The 20,905-nt window shown below is 33.3% G+C and overlaps 1 protein-coding gene across 1 annotated transcript; it reads left to right on the top strand.

Annotated features, from left to right (window-relative positions):
* The first annotated feature begins 1,293 nt into the window (after positions 1 to 1,293).
* Positions 1,294 to 11,613, top strand: Pi3k68d (phosphatidylinositol-4-phosphate 3-kinase catalytic subunit Pi3K68D). Its single transcript, XM_076393159.1, has 25 exons — positions 1,294 to 1,329; positions 1,867 to 2,123; positions 2,213 to 2,422; positions 2,754 to 2,991; positions 3,321 to 3,579; positions 3,676 to 3,896; positions 3,968 to 4,076; positions 4,155 to 4,313; positions 4,392 to 4,621; positions 4,686 to 4,785; positions 4,853 to 5,272; positions 5,356 to 5,557; positions 5,632 to 5,802; positions 5,879 to 6,139; positions 6,201 to 6,389; positions 6,455 to 6,680; positions 7,201 to 7,347; positions 7,422 to 7,670; positions 7,743 to 8,179; positions 8,243 to 8,399; positions 9,010 to 9,245; positions 9,324 to 9,524; positions 10,283 to 10,479; positions 10,555 to 10,802; positions 10,885 to 11,613. The coding sequence occupies exons 2-25, from the start codon at positions 1,867 to 1,869 to the stop codon at positions 11,056 to 11,058; spliced, it is 5,298 nt and encodes a 1,765-aa protein (XP_076249274.1). The 5' UTR covers positions 1,294 to 1,329; the 3' UTR covers positions 11,059 to 11,613.
* Positions 11,614 to 20,905: the final 9,292 nt, after the last annotated feature.

Genomic DNA, 20,905 nt, shown 5'->3' with positions numbered 1-20,905 from the left:
CACTGTTTTTATTCTAATTTTTCTATTATGGTAAAATTACCAGGATTTATCACAATTCTTATTACTTTTAGGTTTTTGATAATATTTTCATAAAAAATATGAATATTTAATTTTGTTTATGTTTGAAATATTTCTGATTGTTGGTAACGTCTAACTTTAATTCCTACCGTTCTTAGCACTGAAGCGCTGCAATCTTATTTTAGACTGAGTCGATAACATCGGATATGACACGAAAATGGTAAGGGGGCTCGCGAGCTTCTCAAACGTGTGATTGCAATAAAAAATACATAGGATGAGATACATACTTTATCAAATGAATGATAAAATTAAATGATTAAGAATTATTTTTTACATTTAATCTACAACATAAAATAAAAAGAGTGCGCAACACTAGTATCATTACACAAAGAATAAATCTAACCATTCTTCATGAAAGTATAATTAGGAAAACTCTCCGTTTGTGAAACGCTGAGTACATACAGCTTTAATTAAAATTTCAACACGCTTACATGACGTATTTCTATACTTTTACTTTTAATACGCATCAAGAAATCACTGAAGACCTTTGGATTTTGAACTTTTATCCAACCCTCCTCGTACATTCGACTTCCCTACGTTTCCTCATCAACAACAATAATAAAAATGACACACAGACTCGCCAATCCGTTAAATTCTTAAAAACTAATTTAAAAAGAAAAGAAATACAATGAAAGCATTTTTATAAATCTTAATTACTGTTAATATAGGCGCTCTTTTACGCATCGACTCTCTGTATCACTGATACAAAATTAGTATTCGTAACCGTAAGCGAACCCACGCATTCCATACGTTCAATCAGTTTTAATCAAATAAGGCTCGGCTGTCCAAGCCTTACAGATTAACCAGCTGATCGGAAGACGCACTGTAAACAGTTAACGTATCTTCTAACTGTACATTGTCGTCGCTTTCAATGACGCTCGTACCACCGTCGGCGTCGTCGGTCTTTCGTTAGACCACTGCGCCTGTCGTTAGGTGCGAGACGGTCTCGTTCATGCACGCATACACGGAGCGTAATATTTCGTTACACAGGCGATACCTTCGAGTTTGTTATGTGTGCCTTTTGCATGTTCGTTGTCTATTGGTGGCAGCAGCTTCAAGTCAGTGCACTCTTCGTTCATAAAGCGAATTGTATGTAGATACATATGTGTATACGGTAGGTCGTTTGTACACGACGACCGATTACAACACTGAAAAATGTCGTTTTCTTGATTAGGTGACAGTATTCTTTCCCAATTACCTATTGTTCTATAACAGTCGACTGCGAGACATTCCGCTGGAAATAATGCTACGGTGAGACCGTGAACCTGTTTACGTAAACGCATAACACTTCCGTCTCTTTAAATTGATAACGTAGCCTTTTCATTTATAGATTCTGTGCCGATGCATTTCTTTTCTGCCACGCATGTTACGATTCATTATCATTTCTACGCGATTCTTTTAAATGAATACCTTTTAGTTCATTTAACAAGGTTACAACTTGTAAAACTTGTTGAGAATGTTTTGTCAGTATCTAGTAATTAGCATCTATGAGACCGTCAAGTGTAAGTTTTTTTTTTATAATTATTGTTCTCTTAATTCTGTCAATTGTTTAAAGAGTATTTGTATACGTATACCTTAGGTGTAGGTTAGAGTGACAGTATACGTAAACAAGTCTCTCCTGTATCTTCTTTCTGTCACATTGTTTCGACATGATCCATTGAATACATTTACTATTAGTAACTCACTAATACATAGAGAGATTCCAGTCGCTTAAATATACATGTATAGTTATATCAACATGCTTCTGTTATTCTTTCATGTACTAACCAGTTTCTAATTTAATTGTAGATGTCACACTATAATAGAGATACAGGTACCCAAAGGTCCGTGGTGATTGATTACGAACGACAGTTCCAAGAGGACCTAGAACGTGCTCAGGCACTGAGTTTAGAGAGTCTAGCTTTAGAAAAATTTAAACTGCAAAAGCAGCGTTCGGAGTCCAATAATATACAACAATCATGTGTCCCAAAAAATGATTTGCATGGAGGAAACAGCATTGTTCATAGTAGCACATCAGATGCAGATAATATACAGCAAGTTGAAAAGTAAGTTAGATTTTTCTAGCACATTTATATTATGCGATATAGGAGTATTATATAAGAGCAATTCATTGTTAGTAAAAATGAAATTATAGATTTCAGAGTAGAAGTAGACCCAGGCCTGGAGCTTTTAATACCAATCAGTCTAAAAATGCTGTGATATTAGCACCACCACCAGTTCCATCTAGAAGAAATTCAACATCAGCTACAACAAATCAAGGACAGTCTGTTGACTTGATCAATTTTACCAGTCCTGTGAAACAAGATAGTTTAACAGATTACTGTTCATGTCCACCTCCACCAATGTAAGATTTTAATCAAACTATTTGATGAGCTATATAATTATCCAAAACTTTGAGTTTGGATCATGTTGCAAATTATACTAAGAATTAGATTAGGATCCCAAAAGTTTGCAGTGTTTTCTTTGCTTGTGGACTTTTAGATGTAGTTACATTACATAATATAAAAATACTTTTGAACTTAAATATTTAATACTTGTATGGTTACAAACTTCCGAAATCCCGACCCGAACTAAGTTTCGAGTATCTGTAATTTTGCATAACAGCATATTCTTATTATTTATACAAAAATATTTATTTGTATCGTCAATCATAAATTATTTTTATTTTGTAACAGAAAAGTACCAGTAGAACCAAAATGGGAAACTCATCCTTCATTGTTAAAAAAGCAGACAACAAGGGTATCTCGCAGTAGTAGCTCTGCAGGCTATCATTCTAGGGACTTCCGATATCAATCACTCTCTCCTGATCCCAGATCTTCCACAGCACCATGCACACCTGGAACTCCAACAATTAGTCCCATCATGTCAAGATCGAGTAGTATTAACAATACTGTACCTGACATAACACCACAAGTAAGCTACATATATTTGATTTTTAAAGCTTTTAAAGTTGGATATGTATATGTCTTTAATCAAAATAACAATTTTATTAATTATTTGTATTACAGCCTGCATGGAATTCTTGTGATTTAAAAAATTATTTTTTGGTGCAGGTATATTGCGTATTACGATTATATGGTTTCTGATTTAATAATATTATACTAATTTTTATTTAAAGTTTATTAGTTGTTTTTATAAGTTTTATATTTTATAATGTCATGCGCTGAATTATGCTTTATATGTATAAAAAATTATATATTACAATTTTCAGCATGAATAATTCTTATTACTTTATTTTACAGATACCTCCATTACCTATGAATTACAGACCAAGTATTACTTCTTCTGTTGGTGGTGTTCAAAAACCTACATTCTCGATGGATGATGAGCAGCTAAATGTATTAAAAGTGATAGAGAAAAAGCCAAATAATAATCTTATAGATTTGAGTTCGTTCGATCAAGTAGATGATAAAACAAATGTTCGAGTTAGTGTGTTGGAAGCGTTCGATCCCTTACTTGTTAAGACTGAAGATAATGATACAACACAGGGACATAAAGATGGTAATATTAAGAATTTATATTCACATAATAGAAGTAGAATATTTACATAAATCCGTACATATTGGAATGCTGTAGTAATATATTTTGTTTAAACAGAGGCACAATCACAAGTGAGTGGATCAGTGTACGACCCATTTGATCCGTTTGATTACATGTATAGCACAAATGAGAGCGTCAATTCAGATCCAGTATATGTAGCTGTAGAAAAATCTGCTAAATCTCCAGCTGTATCTCCAGCTGCACCACCACCACTACCTCCAAGAAATTCATCTGCTTGGAACACTATCGAAAGAAGAAGAACTTCTTTGGATAGAAGAGTAAATATAACAATTCATGTACAAAAATGTGTACGTAACAAGTTGATTTTACAATAACTTTAATTTTACAGCAGAAACGGCAAACACATTTATACGAAAATGTAACAGTAAAGAAAGCTAGACCATCACTCCATGATTGTGATTTAAAAGCATTTTATAAGATGATGAAGTCTGTAAGAAGTTAGTAAAGTATCAAAAATTCAATTAGCTATCTTCGATAACATTTTAGATGTGTATTAATATTCGAAATATGTGCAGGTGATTTTCCATTTAATAATCCTAGTACAAATATTGGTTATATAATTAGTCCAATGATGGAAAGTTTATATCCCGATGGCACAAGTATAAAATTGGTTGTTCATCCGCAGTTAACAGATTCTGATGAGAATACTCCGTCCATTTCATTTACTTGTGACGGTAAATTTTTGGACATAAATAAAATTACTGAACGATTATTGATAAATTGATAAACGATCAGTGTTTTTTTCTTTTCAGTAAACTGTAGTGTCGAGCATGTTATTCTTAATGTTGCATGTTCCTTAGAAGATGAAGATACAGTAAATATAGAAAAATATTGCTTGAGGGTGTGGGGTTTGGCAGAGTACTTCGCACCTAACACAACATTAGCCCAATATGAATACATACATCAGTGTATTAAGTTAGAAAAAGACATTGAATTGGCTATTCAGATTAAAGCACAAATAAAGCAATCTATAGCCAGAACGGTAAGTATTTAGTCGTAAGTAAATATATTATAATTAGCAGTTCTTTAAATTGTTAATGTTTTAGCTTCAAGATGATAATCGTGATCAATGTCTTAAATTGGAGGACATTCTTCCTAATGAACCATTACAGCTTATTTCTTATGACACATTGCTTATATTACTAGGTGTGTATACTATAATAGAATTTGTAAAATGTTAATGGAGTGGTTATAAAACTTATAAAAATTACAGAAACTGTGGAAAAAGAAATGGAACGCGTAGAAACTGCTGCTATACAATTAGCAACGACCAGTCATAGTTCTAGTCTTTTACCTCAACTACAACCTCGTAGCGTTGTTCAAGCGGTAAAAGCAGTCTGCGCTTTAATGGGAAATATAGAAACATTTGAGATTACAGAAGCTGTTGATAATTTCGTGAATGCTTGCTGTAAATTTTTACCACAAGCTCATACAACAAATATAGAATGTAAAAAACCAGAAATTCTACACGAGGATGGTGATTATTCTGTTGTAACGTTACGAACAAAATTCCCAGATGTTATTGCCTCCCATTGTCGCAAAATCCGTGATGCAATTCAAGATCTTGTAGAAACTTATTGCCACGCTTTTAGAGTTGATTTCGAATTAAGTAGTAGAGGAGATTTCTCAACAAGTAAGAAGAGCATTAAGCTTTTTAGATAATATTCTGTTAAATTTTAAGAACGTCTCATTTGATGTCATATTTTCATATAATAGATACATTAGTGTCGTCAGAAGTATTAGACAGTGTACTAGTCCGTGTCGGAGCATTGCATAGATTGCCAGGGTCATGGAAACATGATGACTACATCGTCGCAGCTCAGATATTTCATGGGACCAGACCAGTAGGAAATCCAGTTTTATCTGAACCTATGGCAGTCAGTTCTAATTTTTACCCAAGAATTTTATTTAATTCATGGTAATTATCTGATAATTTGCTGTTTAAAAATTATATATACTTTCTTAAATTTACATTCTAATTGTGATACAAAGGTTGGAATTTCATGGAATAAGCGTATGTCAAGTACCAAGAGAAGCTAGACTAGTGTTAGTTTTATATGGTCGCACATTAGAACCTACCGAACATGAATCCAATGCATCAGAAAATACTATGCAAAAAGAAGAGTTAGGATGGGGAGCTATACAATTCTTTGATTATGAAGGGTAACTTATATAAGAGAATTTTACAAAGTTCATGTGCTTTGCTTTTACTTGTCATACAGTTTTTCTTTTATTACAGGATTATGAGTCAAGGAAGTTTCTTCTTATCTCTTTGGCCAGCGGTTGCCGATAAAAGATTAGGACCTGCTCCAACACCTGGAATTCATCCCCATAGTGATACACATCCTATTATAGGCCTAGAATTACCTGATTATGGGGGAAAGTTATTATTCCCCACAGAATTAAAAGATTACGATGTAAAGTCCCTTGATTTTAATTCTTTAGACCAGAATACGCAAGAGTTGCTGATAGATATCACGCAACAAAATACATTCTCAAAGTATGTATTTCTAAGTTCATAATCATTTGTATCGCATTTTTAACATTTTTCCTATCCACAGACCACTTATCGAAGAAAGAGAAATTTTATGGGAAAAACGTCACTATTTACATGATAAACCTGAAGCTTTACCTAAAGTACTTCTTGCTGCACATAGTTGGGATTGGGCATGCTTGCCTGATCTTCATGCATCCCTTAGAGTTTGGAGTCCTTTACCACCAGTTCAAGCTTTGCAATTGTTACTGCCCTGGTAATTTGATATTTCAAATATTTCCACATTTATCAATAGCTTTAATGATCATAGATATTTTATAGTTTTCCAGATATGAAAGTTAGAGAAATGGCTGTCGGATGGATTCGAGAATTAAGTAACGATGAACTCGTAGACTATTTGCCACAATTGTTGCAAGCACTAAAACATGAAACATATGAAGCGTCACCACTTGCGCGATTTTTATTAGAACGAGCATTACTTTCACCACGAGTAGCGCATCATATTTACTGGCTTCTAACGCAAGCATTACCGGGACAAAGTCCTCAGGTACAGGTTGGGTGGTAGTCGTGAAAGATGGTTGTCAAATCTATGTTTCTTACCACTTTCGATAATTTAAATATACAGGGTGTTTCAGGGTTAAATGGCCAGATTTGAGATATGAATTTAGAACCATAAAATCAAACAAATTCTTCCTCTGGAAGTATGCTCGTAAAAGGTTCAAGAAATATTGACTTCTGAAGTTACAAAAATATAGGAGTAAATAACATTGAAATGGTGTTGGTTTATTATTATTGCTAAAAAGAAATGTAATTATTACATATTTTCACGTCTGGTCATTTAACTTTGGGATGCCCTGTAAAATAAAAAGAACAACTCCCACCAAATGTATAATGGATTGTATAAGTTTTTACATCCATAGAACAAGATTTGCAGATCTTGCCTACATCAATTTTTACTTTTGAAATCTTTCCTATGTAACTATATTCTAATTCTTTTCTAATATGCTTCCGATATTTAAGTTACACAAATATAAATTTTAACTATTCCCTTCTTTTCCTGCTTTCAGAATTCTGCTGAAACAACCCCAGAAGATGATAAAGATATCAGCTACGCGCGTTATCATAGAAGGTTGCAACTGATGTTGCGAGCCCTACTAGCAGTTATTGGCGATGCATTAAGAAACAGTTTTCTTAAACAGCAATTACTTGTCAAAGTATAATTCATCCTTATGTGTTATATGTATTTATAAATTTATTACTGACAATAATGCAATTTATATCTTTTTAGAATTTACACGAAATCGCAGAAAATATTAAACAAACAAAGGATTCATTACGATTGGATGCACTTAAAGTTGGTTTACAAAACATACACTGCCAGTTAATGGAAGACGATGGTACATGCTTACCATTATCTCCTAGTAAACAAGTATTTGGCATTAATGTACAAACCTGTTCATATTTCCCGTCGTTTACTCTGCCATTAAAGATTAACTTCGTCAGTTGCGACGACGTGATTTGTCCTGCGATTTTTAAGGTACGTTATTAAACAAATATCTGTTACATAATTAAGTACAATATTTTACTTGAAGTTAAAATAATTATAAAGGTTGGAGACGATTTGCAACAAGATATGCTAACTCTTCAAATGGTTCGCATTATGGACAAACTTTGGTTGAAAGAAGGTCTTGACCTTAAGATGGTAACATTCGCCTGTGTGCCCACTGGTTATAAGCGCGGAATGATAGAAATGGTTACAAATGCTGAAACACTGAGAAAAATACAAGTTGAGTTCGGGTTAACTGGTTCCTTTAAAGATCGACCAATAGCTGAATGGTTAGCAAAGCATAATCCTTCGGAATTAGAATATGAGAGAGCTGTAGAAAACTTCACTGCATCCTGTGCAGGCTATAGTGTCGCGACTTACATTTTGGGCATTTGTGATAGACATAATGATAACATTATGTTAAAAACATCGGGTCACTTGTTCCATATCGATTTCGGAAAATTCTTAGGTGACGCGCAAATGTTTGGAAATTTTAAAAGGTAAAAATATACAAATTTGCACATTTTATATTTATAATAAAATGTTACACTCTTTTCAATTAGGGATAGGACACCGTTCGTGCTAACATCTGATATGGCATATGTTATAAATGGTGGTGACAAACCGTCAGCGAAATTTCATCATTTTGTGGATTTATGTTGTCAAGCTTTCAATGTGGTTCGAAGACATGGAAACCTTATTCTCCACCTTTTTGGATTGGTATGTTTGTATCAAATTGCATGTGCTACAAATACTACACTACTATACAGTAATGTCTAAACTACTATAATATTGTTATAATACGATTATTTATTTATTTGACGCGCAAAGATATTTTTGTCGCATAATAATAATTTTAATGAAAACAAAAGTTTATTTTTAACTTGATAGTATAATTTCAACCGTTATTCTTTTATGACAACAAAACCACAACGGAAGGACTTATCCACACATTTTATCAGAAACTGCTCCGCTATCACACTAAACTATATGCGATGTATTTAATTAGTGTTTATCGTCCGAGCTCTCATAATATCATAAAGTACAGCAGTTCGAATTAATTAAGAGAAGAATCAAACGCGCTCGAGAACTAACTAATAACGGCTATAACAATCTTAACGCAGGATAAATTAATTCTAAGTGATATACAAATTACTTCTACGCAGTTTATTTAAGTGAATAATTCAACGATAAAACAAACAGAAAGATGGATAGTTTACTATTCCAAAGAAACGTGTCTGATATACACAAACTAAATCAAAAGCTTAGTGATATCGAAATTAAAGAAGTAGTGAACAAGTCAAAAATGAATAACTACACAAATTCACAGATGACTTCTTCTGGTATTCCTGGGGTAACTGTCGATGCAGTTAGTTATGTACAAAAAGCTCTACTCCCTGAACAAACAAATCCAGAAGCAGCTGCAACATTTGCCCGGATGATAGAAAGTTCGCTTAAGAGTTGGTTTACACAATTCAACTTTTTCTTGCATAATTTGGCACAGCTAAGATTCTCAGGCGATCATAACGATGGAGCACTATTGTCTTTCATTCCACGTACATATACGTAAGCCTCTTCAACTTCTTCAAAATAATACAGCGCGTAAAATAAAGGTCTTAATATATTTCTTCAATTTTTATACAGAATGCAGCAAGAAGGTCAATTGACGAGTGTTCAAGTACATGGATATCAAAAAAGATACGATCCCGAAAAATATTATATGTATATTTTGCGCATACAACGGAAAGGTCATGCAGATCCTACTTATTTATTTCGATCGTACAAGGAATTTTGTGAATTTTACCAGAAATTATGCATACACTTTCCTCTTGCAAAAGTGGCAAGGTAAATATACTTTTATTGTAATTATTTACATTGTTTTGTAGTTCATTATTTGATCAATTTCGATACAAGTTTGTGATTTGTCTTCATGATTTTCTTATGTTTGCACATATATATCTCGCTCATGTTACTTTCTCTTCATTAATGAGGTGAACCATTTTATTGTTTAACATTAGAATTAAATGACTTATTTAAATTGGTTTGTTTTGAAGTATCTTCAGATATTTTTCGATAAAATTCTGGTGGCGGCAGTTTAGGCAGTTTATGCTCTATTGTTATTTGAGCACGAAATCGTTTAAAACCCATTTCTAATTCCGCAACCGTTTCCTTTGAAAATAAAACAAACTTTTACGTTCTAAATTTATTGTGCGTACTGTAAAGAGTTCTAATGATACATACCTGTATAAAAACTTTTACAGTAAAAGTAATCTGTTATACAATAAAAAATATTACACAGTTTAAACACGTAATTAGCACTATGAACAACTGCAGTAGCTGCAGATAAGGAATAAAAACATGTTATATCATTGATTGTAAATGTAAAATATTTTATATCTTAACACAGGATTTAGTTATCTTTTTGTAGCATGCTATCTAATCAGATCACAATATTTGATACATGCAAAATAATTGTTATGAACTCATAAGAGACCCCCTTTTTTCTCTTTTTTGTTGTCTTTTAAATAATTGAGAAATTTATAGAATTTATATGAAACAAGTCGGTGCAGATAGAATTAATATTTTTAACATGTATTATATAGCTTACCAAGTGGCATAAGTGTTGGAAGATCTAACATAAAACAAGTTGCCGATAAACGTCGAGCAGATATCGAAAAATTCCTCGTAAGCTTGTTTAAAATGGCACCTGAAATCTCGCAAAGCGACTTAGTATACACCTTTTTTCATCCTTTACTACGAGATCAACAAAATGCTGATATTCATTTACGTAAAGTGAAAGGTATAATTAAATTTACTATAACAGTTACATAGAATTTAAGTTTCATAAATTGTTTATACTTATATTTTATTTCAGTTGGTAATTGGTGGGCAGAGAAAAGAGTGAGAGATAATGTACAAAGTGGGCAAATTAAAATGTCTCTTCATTATACTCGTGGAGCGTTTTATGTAATGATTCACCATGCAAGAGGCTTGCCGAAGGTAGCAAATGGACAAGAACCAAATACATATGTAAAAGTGTATCTTAAACCTGATCCCACGAAAAAAACAAAACGGAAGACGAAAGTTGTCAAAAAGAATTGCCATCCTTCGTTTATGGAAATGGTAATGAATGTTTATTTTACATTTTTATTTTGATGAGACATAATGAGTAGTTATAAATCCATTTTTTTTTTGCTTTTTGTAGTTGGAATATAGAATGTCTTTAGATGTTATTAAAGAAAGAACATTAGAAGCTACGATATGGAATCACGATACTTTACAAGAAAATGAATTTCTTGGTGGAATACGCTTACCACTTGGACGTCTCGAGTTAACGAACGAGACGATTGAATGGTTTTCACTGGGAAGTGTTCGATGAACGAGTATTTGTATGTTTAAAAGGGAATTTATTAACGTTCACGGCTAGCAGATCTATGAAAAGAAACCTCAAATTTGCGTCGCACAATATTAATGATAACATTTTTATATTATGCACATAATAGTGCAGTAAGAGAAATACTAATGTACAGTAAGTGACCTTTGCGAATGCTTTCATATGTGAAATGCTTTTCATTTTCATTCAATGAAAATGTTTAGAGTTAGTTCATGTCATAAAACCACAGTCAATTTCTTAGTTGAACCACAGAAAAAGAGGCATATTTCATAAAATTATTCTACCTTTACAGAAATTGATAAAATGTTAAATTACATTTCTTTATTTAGCAAATGCATAATCAGAAAAGTAACTGTATAATAATCGTGTTTTAAAAGTATACAGCAATAAGTGCTGCTAACAACAAGGTAATGGATTTGCAACGTTAATTCTCTTACTAAGATTTTATAACGATTTTTATTTATGCTATTTTTACCAAAAGCTAATCTTTATTAATTGTATATAAATTAGAACTATGATATGCTATTTCATTGTAGCACATAATGCAATGTTTCCTAACTAGACGTGACTTTGACAATATAGACTTACAGATATATGTCATAAATTTTACTCAGATATAAGTTATTTGCCTATTATAGTAAATATATCGAATTATTTCTACTTTCTTATAGGAATTTGAAATTACCTATACAACTAAATATAACATCTATTAATTATTAAATAAGTCTTGCATAAAAAGAACTCATGTATGTCTGTGTGTACTATGAAATTTTTATTTTTATGCAGGAAGGGAGAATGAAATTATGTAAATATGCTTTTAAATTTACCGATAACTTCATAATCATTTTATACGTACATATACATATACATATATATATATATACATATATTGTGAATATTTTAATATTGTTGTTTTTAGATAAGCAGATATAAATCTATTGTAACGAAAATGAAGGTTCACATTAATACATTGTCGACGGATGATTACTATATATTGATTTCATTTGACAGATGATGTATCAATATTTTTATAGTATATTTACTAAACAAATTTTTTAATCCCTGACATGTCTTTATTTCAAGACGAATAACGCTCATAGTATTTCTTATACAAGTAACGGTATTATAAAATAATGTGCCTAATCTAATTTCCAGTTGTTAGTGTATTAATGTAATTAATTTTAACCTTAATTTTTGTTATAAATATTTTTCAAGTGTAGTGAAATAATTTAATAACACAGGTCTGTGTTGGTTCTACTTGATCATGTTCGATTTTTTTATGATCACTATAACAAAGATATATCAATGCACAAGCCTTTTGCTTTTGCATTCATTTTATAGAATTATTACTACGATAAGGCTATCGTAAAGCTTTTGCATGTGCTTTGAGTAATCTTGATGTTACAATATGAAATCGTACAAATCTTAATAAATTATTTGTATTAAATCTTGGATTATCTAATCCATTAATCTGTAACTCAATTCTATCACAAACAAATTTTAAACAAGCAAGTTAGAACAATTTTATTGTAGTTTAATTATATGCTTTAGCTTAGACGCACACACAGCCGACAATTTCGTGGGTCTAACTAAAAGCTGATCACAGATCAAACAATTCTTCTTTTCCTATCCAATGGATAAGAGGACAAACGATATATAAAATTCTATTCAGTCTGTAATCGACCTTCAGTTAGACCGACAAAATTGTCGGTCGTGTGGTCGTATGTGCTTAGGCTTATTGTGACAGTACATGTACTTTTTAAACTAATATAAATAATTTTGCACCTACACAAAATTTTGTAATTTCGAAGACGTGGTGTTTAATTCTCAGTTCGTATTATAAACACTGAAAAACTGTGCGCAATAAACTATATACATATTATGTAATTATAATATAATATAACAACACTTTTCTTACAATGTCTAAGATACTGTTTTTATATTCCCTTTAATTGAATTTCCCCAATTTGTGTATTTTTTGTACATCTAAGAATTTAATTCAATTAAGTATGCCAAATTCAAACGTTTCAATTAAAAAAATTCGATTCAAACTTTATTCAAAACGTTTTCTATGGTATTACGTGCAGTAACCTACCTTGCCTTAACTTTATCTGATGAACGAATTCTATTGAATTTGGTTTAACATCAGTGATTATCAATAAACAGTAAGAAATGAAAAATTTATATTACTATATTCAGTAAAGTTATAGAGATATAAACACGCTTCCAATATTTTTTCATGTAAACTAATTACGTAAAGTAGAATGTACGACTAAAGCTTTTTATATTTATGGTGAGTGATGTGCCGAAAAGGTACGCGATAAATAATAGAAATGGTAGAAGTTTTACAATATAAACATTACATTATTGTTATTGATAATAACTTGCCTTGCAATGAAATGGAAGAATACTTTCTTCGATGTTAACGTGATCCTACTTTCCCACAGAGTAACATAAATGAAAACTGAATTTTAATTTGTAATATAGTCGTGAGATGGCAGCATATATTTTATTATTACATTTTAACAGAAAACTGTAGAATGATCATCTTTCGCCAAAACTAAATGTTTCATAAATATTTTCTTACAAATAAATTAATATTTATAAATTAAGATACCGCAACCATCATATTGAATATATTCAATATAAGTAAATAAAAGCGCATTTAGTTTTTCAGATTAAACTTTAATTGAATATTTGACCAAGTTAATGAAACTTAAATAGAAATTTGATTACTATAAAATTGATTACTATAAAAAATAAACTTTAAAAAAGAAAGTCACATCTATAATTGAATCGTAATATAAAAAAAACATGTAAATAGAAATTGCACAAAACAAAATGTATAAAACATTTTGTTTCAATTATTTAAGAATTATATATTATTTAACAATTATTATTGTTCTCATATCACCATTCTAATTTTAGATAATATTTATTAGCGTCTCATATTACAACCACCATTTTACTTCTTGTCAGTTCACCGCATTTCAAAACACGATATAATTTAAACCCGCGCTACAATTAATTATAAAATTAATTATTTTCCTTACCTCTCCGAAAGAAACAACACATGTTGATGTAGATTCCATTTCAATATGCACATACGTGAACTTTCCACTACGACACTAAGAAAAACCATCTCCCAGATAGCACACGACGTCTTGAAGACATTTTATGAAGTCTATTTGAACTTGAAGTCTATTTTATATTCATTTTATGCCTGAACGTCTTACGACATAATTTAGACGTCTTAAAAACACCCAAGAGCGTACATATTAAAGACTTACAAATTTTACATCTATAAAATGTCTTAAAGACACACTACATGAACGTCCTAAATTCTTACGCTTTTGGACGTCTTAAAAACGTCTAATTTTTGTCTGAACATCTCATATACCTAATTTGGACGTCCATGTAGTCTGTCTTTAAGCCATCTTATGGACGTAAATTTCGAAAGTCTTTAAGATGTACGCTTTTGAATATTTTCAAGACGTCCAAATTATGTCGTAAGACGTTCAGGCATAAAAGGACATAAAACAGACGTCTTCAAGACGCCATGTGCTATCTGGGTATCCTATATGTAAATCTAAAAAGACTTTAGTATCTCTTATTTCCACCCTCTCTAAGCGAAGGGTAGCGAATTAGTCGTGGCGTTAAAACTGGTACCAGAGAGTCGAATGTTTTCGTGTTTCACCCCATTCCCGAAGCAAAGTGCGTAATTGCCTTCGGTTTCGATTTCACTGTCGCCACGAAAAAGCGAAACATGGAAACGGTAGTTTTCTGTTTCCATGGTAAGCGTGGCGACCTGGAGAACAGGGGAATTCTACCTGAGGCCCCGAGCGCAAAGGTAAGGGGCGCGCGCACTGCAAAAGGATTTCAGATACATACGCAGGCCGGACGTTTTATTACAGTTTTCATCCGCAGATTAGCCCCTTTGGAACCATCGATACTCGATTCAGAACTTTTATAGCACCCCCCTCATAAAAGTATCTATTTGGTGTTTTCGACTGGACCGACTGGACCGAGCAACTCGAACAAAAACCTATCCCGCGCGTTCCCTGGAATTTCTGGGTACACGTGAAACGTTGTTACGTCCTGGGGTCCAATTACGTACGGGTTGCCGACCGGACGGCGTTCCTTCAGTATTCACCACGCTGCATCCCTTTCTGCCCTTTTATCTTGTCCCTCTGATCCTGATTTCAACCGTTTCAGAACGCGACGCCTGCTAGTATATGCGCTGGGAAGAAGAGGAACTTTTTGATTTCTTTGTCGCAAGGTTTGTGGGCGATCGAGGATCCCAGTTTAGGTACATCGCTTTCTGAAAGATTTCATGCGTTCGACATCGTAAATCATGGATCGAGCAAGACGGTGTTAAATCTACGATTTTATATCGCTGGAAACATTGTACGTAAAAACTTCAGATTTTTGATGGAAATGTACGACCAGTTAACATGTTGACCGCCACGTCGAAATCACACGTGTTACTTAGGACGCTGCGAAAGTATTTTTATTATTCTAAGCATATAATGGCAAATAATAATAAATATGGTTATATAAGACAACATTCTTACCCATGGGACGTTTATTTTGCTGGTGGTCACGGGTGACCACGTCTTGATGCACTCGATGACATTTGGTAACTATTTTGGAATATTTATTTACGTTATGGCTATTTACGACGCTTGTGTAATGTGGTATATATCTATTCAAAGAAGATTACGGTATGAAATGCAAAAAAAGGAAGGGCTAGCATACCTGGTGGGAAAATTTTGCAAAGTGTGTCATCAAAAAAAGTTTGCAAAAAATGGGACCAAAAATGTTACCACATACTGCCCAGATTGTATTAACCAGCCGCATCTATTTTTGAAATGCTTTAATACAATACACCCGTAGATAGAAGATTTGATAATAATTAATCTTTCATTTTTGATCTTCAAATAAAAGTGTTAAATTGTTGAATAATGCACATTTTATTTCAAAGTATTTTCTAATTAGCGATGATGTTCAAAATTCATTAATTGTCAATGTTCATTCAACTTTTACAATTATAAACATTTGAAGCACTCCGGTCACCAATGACCACCGTGGTGGTCAATGTGTTAAGAAAATTCAGGGGACGTGTTGAATTCCTTATTTTTTGTTTCATTTTAATGTTGGTTTAGAAAATATAGGTATTTAAGCGGTTGATAAATCTTGGTTCTGATATCGTGAGTTACTAGCGTTTCGTGTGACACGGAATACGTTAAACATATTACCATTTGTAGAACAGTAGGTATTTCTAGTGCCTATAACACTAAAAGTAACGAAGTGGACTACTAAACCATTTTCTGTAACTTCAATTGCATTACTACAATGTAACTCAAAGATATGGACATTATTGTATACTTTTATTGTATGCTTGTATACTTGTTGTAATATTAGAAATTATTAGAAAATCGCTTAATTTTATAACCAAATTTTTATGACAATTGTTTGGTTGTACAATATTCTAAGTTTCATGATTTTTCCATAACTTCTCCTTTTTCTTATACAATATTTACATGATATGTCTACCAACAGTAAAGAATAAAAAGAATTCTATAGGTCATGGATCATATTTCATAACGTGAAATACAAGATTTTACATAACATTAATGTTTCTTCCTCTAGGAATAATTGAAATCACGTAAATTTAACTCGAAAAGTTCTATCAGTAGTATATATTAATTCCTAATCTTATAATAAACAGTCATAGTTGTAATACAAAATGCGTTTCAAATATTGGAGCAGATGCTATTATTACATCGCGTCAAACCTAGTACAGAAAGCAAAATTAATTGAGATTGAATCATGCTTAAATAAGCTCCGTTTTAGGTAGAGTCTAGATTACTCTAAATATCATTGAAGAAATTTTATAAAAAAACAAAGGAAACTGATAAGTTGCCTGAAAATTGACAAGGAATTTTTAATAACGACGACGAATATATTTTAAATTTAAAGTCTAATGTAACACATTTATTAACAAGTAGATTCAATTTAAAAAAATATTTGAGTATTCAATGGTTCTTTATTCGACTGATAATATTTTACCTACTAATTGGTCAATTTATATAATATCATTTTATAAAAATTAGCTTTATATGTACTTCTAGGAAAAATTATACGCTAATGGGATTACTCAGTCCAGTAACTCACTATATAGTTCCAAATTAATTAACTTCACTTTTTATAAAAATTTCAATTTTATATTCGAAGCACGTGATTACTAACCAACTTTTTGCAAATTGAGAACTTACCTACAAAATTATACTCAGTGTCATGAAATAATAAAATTAAGTATAATTATTAGGAAACATTTAACATACATATTTTCAAAGCCATTTTACCATAGTTTAGGTTCCCATGCAAGAACTCATTATCTCAGGAACAAAACTAATCATTTTCTAAACAAATCACTGGATACAGTAAGTATTTCCTCGTTATAGTCTTGTTGTTATATTCCTATTGTTTGAAATTATTTAAACTAGAAGAAGTTTATTGGCAAGTACTATCATTCACCATTTTTAAGAAAAACAAAGGGATTCTATGAGCATGAGTTCACCATCATAATGAATTCTGCACTATAAATTCGCCATTAAGCAGCGAGCCTATATCCAAGAGTAATTAGGTACTATATACTGTACTATAGTACATCCTTTCTCTGTAGTACACATATCACTATATTATATACTTTAATTATTTACTTTAAGTCCAATTTTAAAATGCATTATGTATCATATCGTCATTTTCCTCTACTTGTTTCATAGAACAGATCTGTTTCTCGTCTGTACGTAAATGTCTCAACTGTCCCTACTTCTCATTTTGCGAAAATAATCATTTCAGTATTCTAACGATGAACATCGTAACATCTCACCCATTGCGAAACAACAGTTGCGTTTCTTTCCTTCCGCTGTTTACTCCGCGACTCTTCTAGACGCCTTCGGTCGTCGCGATGCGGTGCCGCGCGTTAAATTCCGCCAAGTTGTTCTCCGATCGACGTTGAACAGCAGCGAATGGGGGTGAGGAGGAAGGTCGGTTGCGTGCAAGTAGCAGGGGTTGTTTTCAGGGGATGAAGAGGAGCTGGGGTTGGACATCGATCTGGTAGTTAAGTTCAGGGCTCCCGCGGGACTCGTTCACACCTTCGCTACTCCGTCTCCTCCTCGCTTCGTTCGCGCCAGTGCGCGTCCTGCGGTTCCTGGCATCGGTTACATGGCCAACCCTCTCATGTAAACCGCATTACCACGTTTTTATGCTCGTATTTATGTACGATCTAACGAGACCCATTCGAAGACCGTCGCAGACATCACGGGAAACTTTTCCAGGGAACGACAAACAAATCGCGTTAACAGCCGCTCGTAACGATTTTCTTGAATCGTTCTAACTGCTTAATCGTTATTGCTCACGTCTGACTCGGCCCCCTTTACTCGTACAATTTTATTGGAATCTCTGTTTACCGTTTATCGACGGTTTGCTGGCACTTGGGGAGAGTGAAAAGTTAGCAGTAGACTGACCTGCAAATGGGTTTATGGATTTGAGAATTTGTTTCTTTTTTGTTAACCCTTTCGTGGCTAGGGGAAAAGTCACATTTATTTTTTTGTTTTATCGCGCCTGGGATTAAGCTTAGATAACAGAAGTTTAGATAACAAAAGAAAAATTAGAATAAAAGGTACTAAAAAAGACATTCTGCCATGAAAGGGTTAAGTCAAATTGATGTCTTCTAGTTCAGCGATTTTTGTTCTTCAAGATACTAAAGGCTCGTTCAGATTAATCAAGAATTCAAATTACGTGAAATCAAGTCACATGTACTGAAGTAGCTTGATATCAAGTTTGATCACACAGGTCAGATCAAGTCATTTAAATTTAAATGTGGTAGTACATACACATCAATTAATGTGAATTTGAAGCAATTAATCTAAAGAAGCCTTAAGGGTTGTTGAATCTTCAACTCGAGCAATTGCAATCACTAAAAATTTTATATCAAAGGGCAGAAATGAGATGAAAGATGTCGTTACTAAACATAAGACCGTGTATTTTGGAGTTTAAACTACGATCACATATCGGTATAATACTAGGCTTAACGATCGTGTAACATTCATATTGTGTTAATAATATTAATAATAATCAGAATAATAACTTACGAATTGCGGCGCTAATATAGGTATGTACATTCTTCACGTGAGATTTTCGGTACTGTTACGATCTTTCTCATTCACATCCACACACGTCCACAGAAAATCGTATTCGCGTGTTACGGGTCTGGCAACGCTCAAGGCACACGCCACCTAAATGTTGGCTAGTTCTCCCTTTTCCGAAAACGTGGTCTTTATTCGCCTTTTATTGTCGTTGAAATTCGAGATTATCGAGGAAAGAAACAATTTTCACAGGAACACAATGTTAAACGTATAAGAACAAAACTGCGTGAAATACCCATGGTTGCACAATAAAAACATGGGAAATGGAAAACGTTCGAAACACGCTTCAGAAATGAGGACAATAACTCGTAAATCAGGGTAGATGCAAACAGAACTGTAATAGGGCATCCTGCGACTTCCTTTCTCATCGGTTAAGGCATACTTCTTACGTATATTTTCGTCCACGTAATTGTATTCTACGCGAACCGTATCTCACGTTCGCGTCTCTCTCACTTAGCGATTTCAATGATCGTTTAAAAAAGATACTGCGCGCACTTATTCCATACCTCGTCTCTATGAATGCAAAACTGTACACGCAATTGCCCAACGAAGCAACTCTGAGTAACTTTACTCCGATCATTGTGTTAAAACAGGACACAACCAACGAGCAAGTGATTCTTCCTCAACAAATGACTGACAAACATACGATACATTTTTTTATTTATCGCGTAGATTTCGAGAGAAACCATTTATTAAATTAACTCACGCTTAAGGTACTTTTTGCTAAATTCCGAAACAGAATATTGCTCACAAATCTGCAACTCGTAACGCTAGAAATATCAAAATAATCCCCTGTAATATGTAATAACTAAACGTTAGCTTTTTCCCGAAAATTAGATCTCTCGAAAACAACACCATAAATCAAAGAAAATCCATCTCGTATTTTTCTGCAAATTAATTCCTCCTAGATTGTGTCTTGTTTTAGACTAATCTCGCGAATTACTAAGCAGTGCAGTGTTCGACTGTCAGCGAAATCGTGATCCTCCGTGAACTATACGCCTGTTCGAAGAAACACGATTCGAGAGTCTTGAGCCGTGATTTCTTCTCGCGCCCACGAAATCTGGCCTTCACAGAGTCCATCGGTTGGAGACTAATTTTCTATTGCATTGCGCCCGCGCAACAATAGCAATTGGACACTCGACGTAGACGACGATTTTTCAAAGTGTCACGTACTGCGGGGAACGCAAATCGATCGCGTTTCATGCAAACCTCGGTTCACCAGTTCACAGAATTTTCTTTCGATTGTTAACTGATGGGACTACAATCGAGAAAACGAAGAAATGTTTCATACCCATGAAAGCCTTCTAGCGCTTTGCATCCCCCTTGCTTGAAAAATCGCCTCTATCTGGGTATAGACACCCTAAGCCTATACTTCAGGAGGCTGTTGAGTCATCATGGAACACTTGCACTGTCAACTGTAATCCTTTCATTGTTACGCTATTCTTGAAATAAAGCTTCACTCGTGGCACTACGCTCTCGAAGTAACTGGCAGAGAAAGATGTTACGGAATGATCGAGTTTTCAGGACACGAAGGAAGGTATCGTACATGTTTCATGAGAAGTGTCCAGGAGAACATTAGTGGCGATGCCTATCAAGAGACTTCTCATGGGATACGAATG

This window comes from Calliopsis andreniformis, chromosome 3 (assembly GCF_051401765.1).
Source record: "Calliopsis andreniformis isolate RMS-2024a chromosome 3, iyCalAndr_principal, whole genome shotgun sequence".
Lineage (NCBI taxonomy): Eukaryota > Metazoa > Arthropoda > Insecta > Hymenoptera > Andrenidae > Calliopsis > Calliopsis andreniformis.
This window is presented reverse-complemented; position numbering and strand designations above follow the sequence as displayed.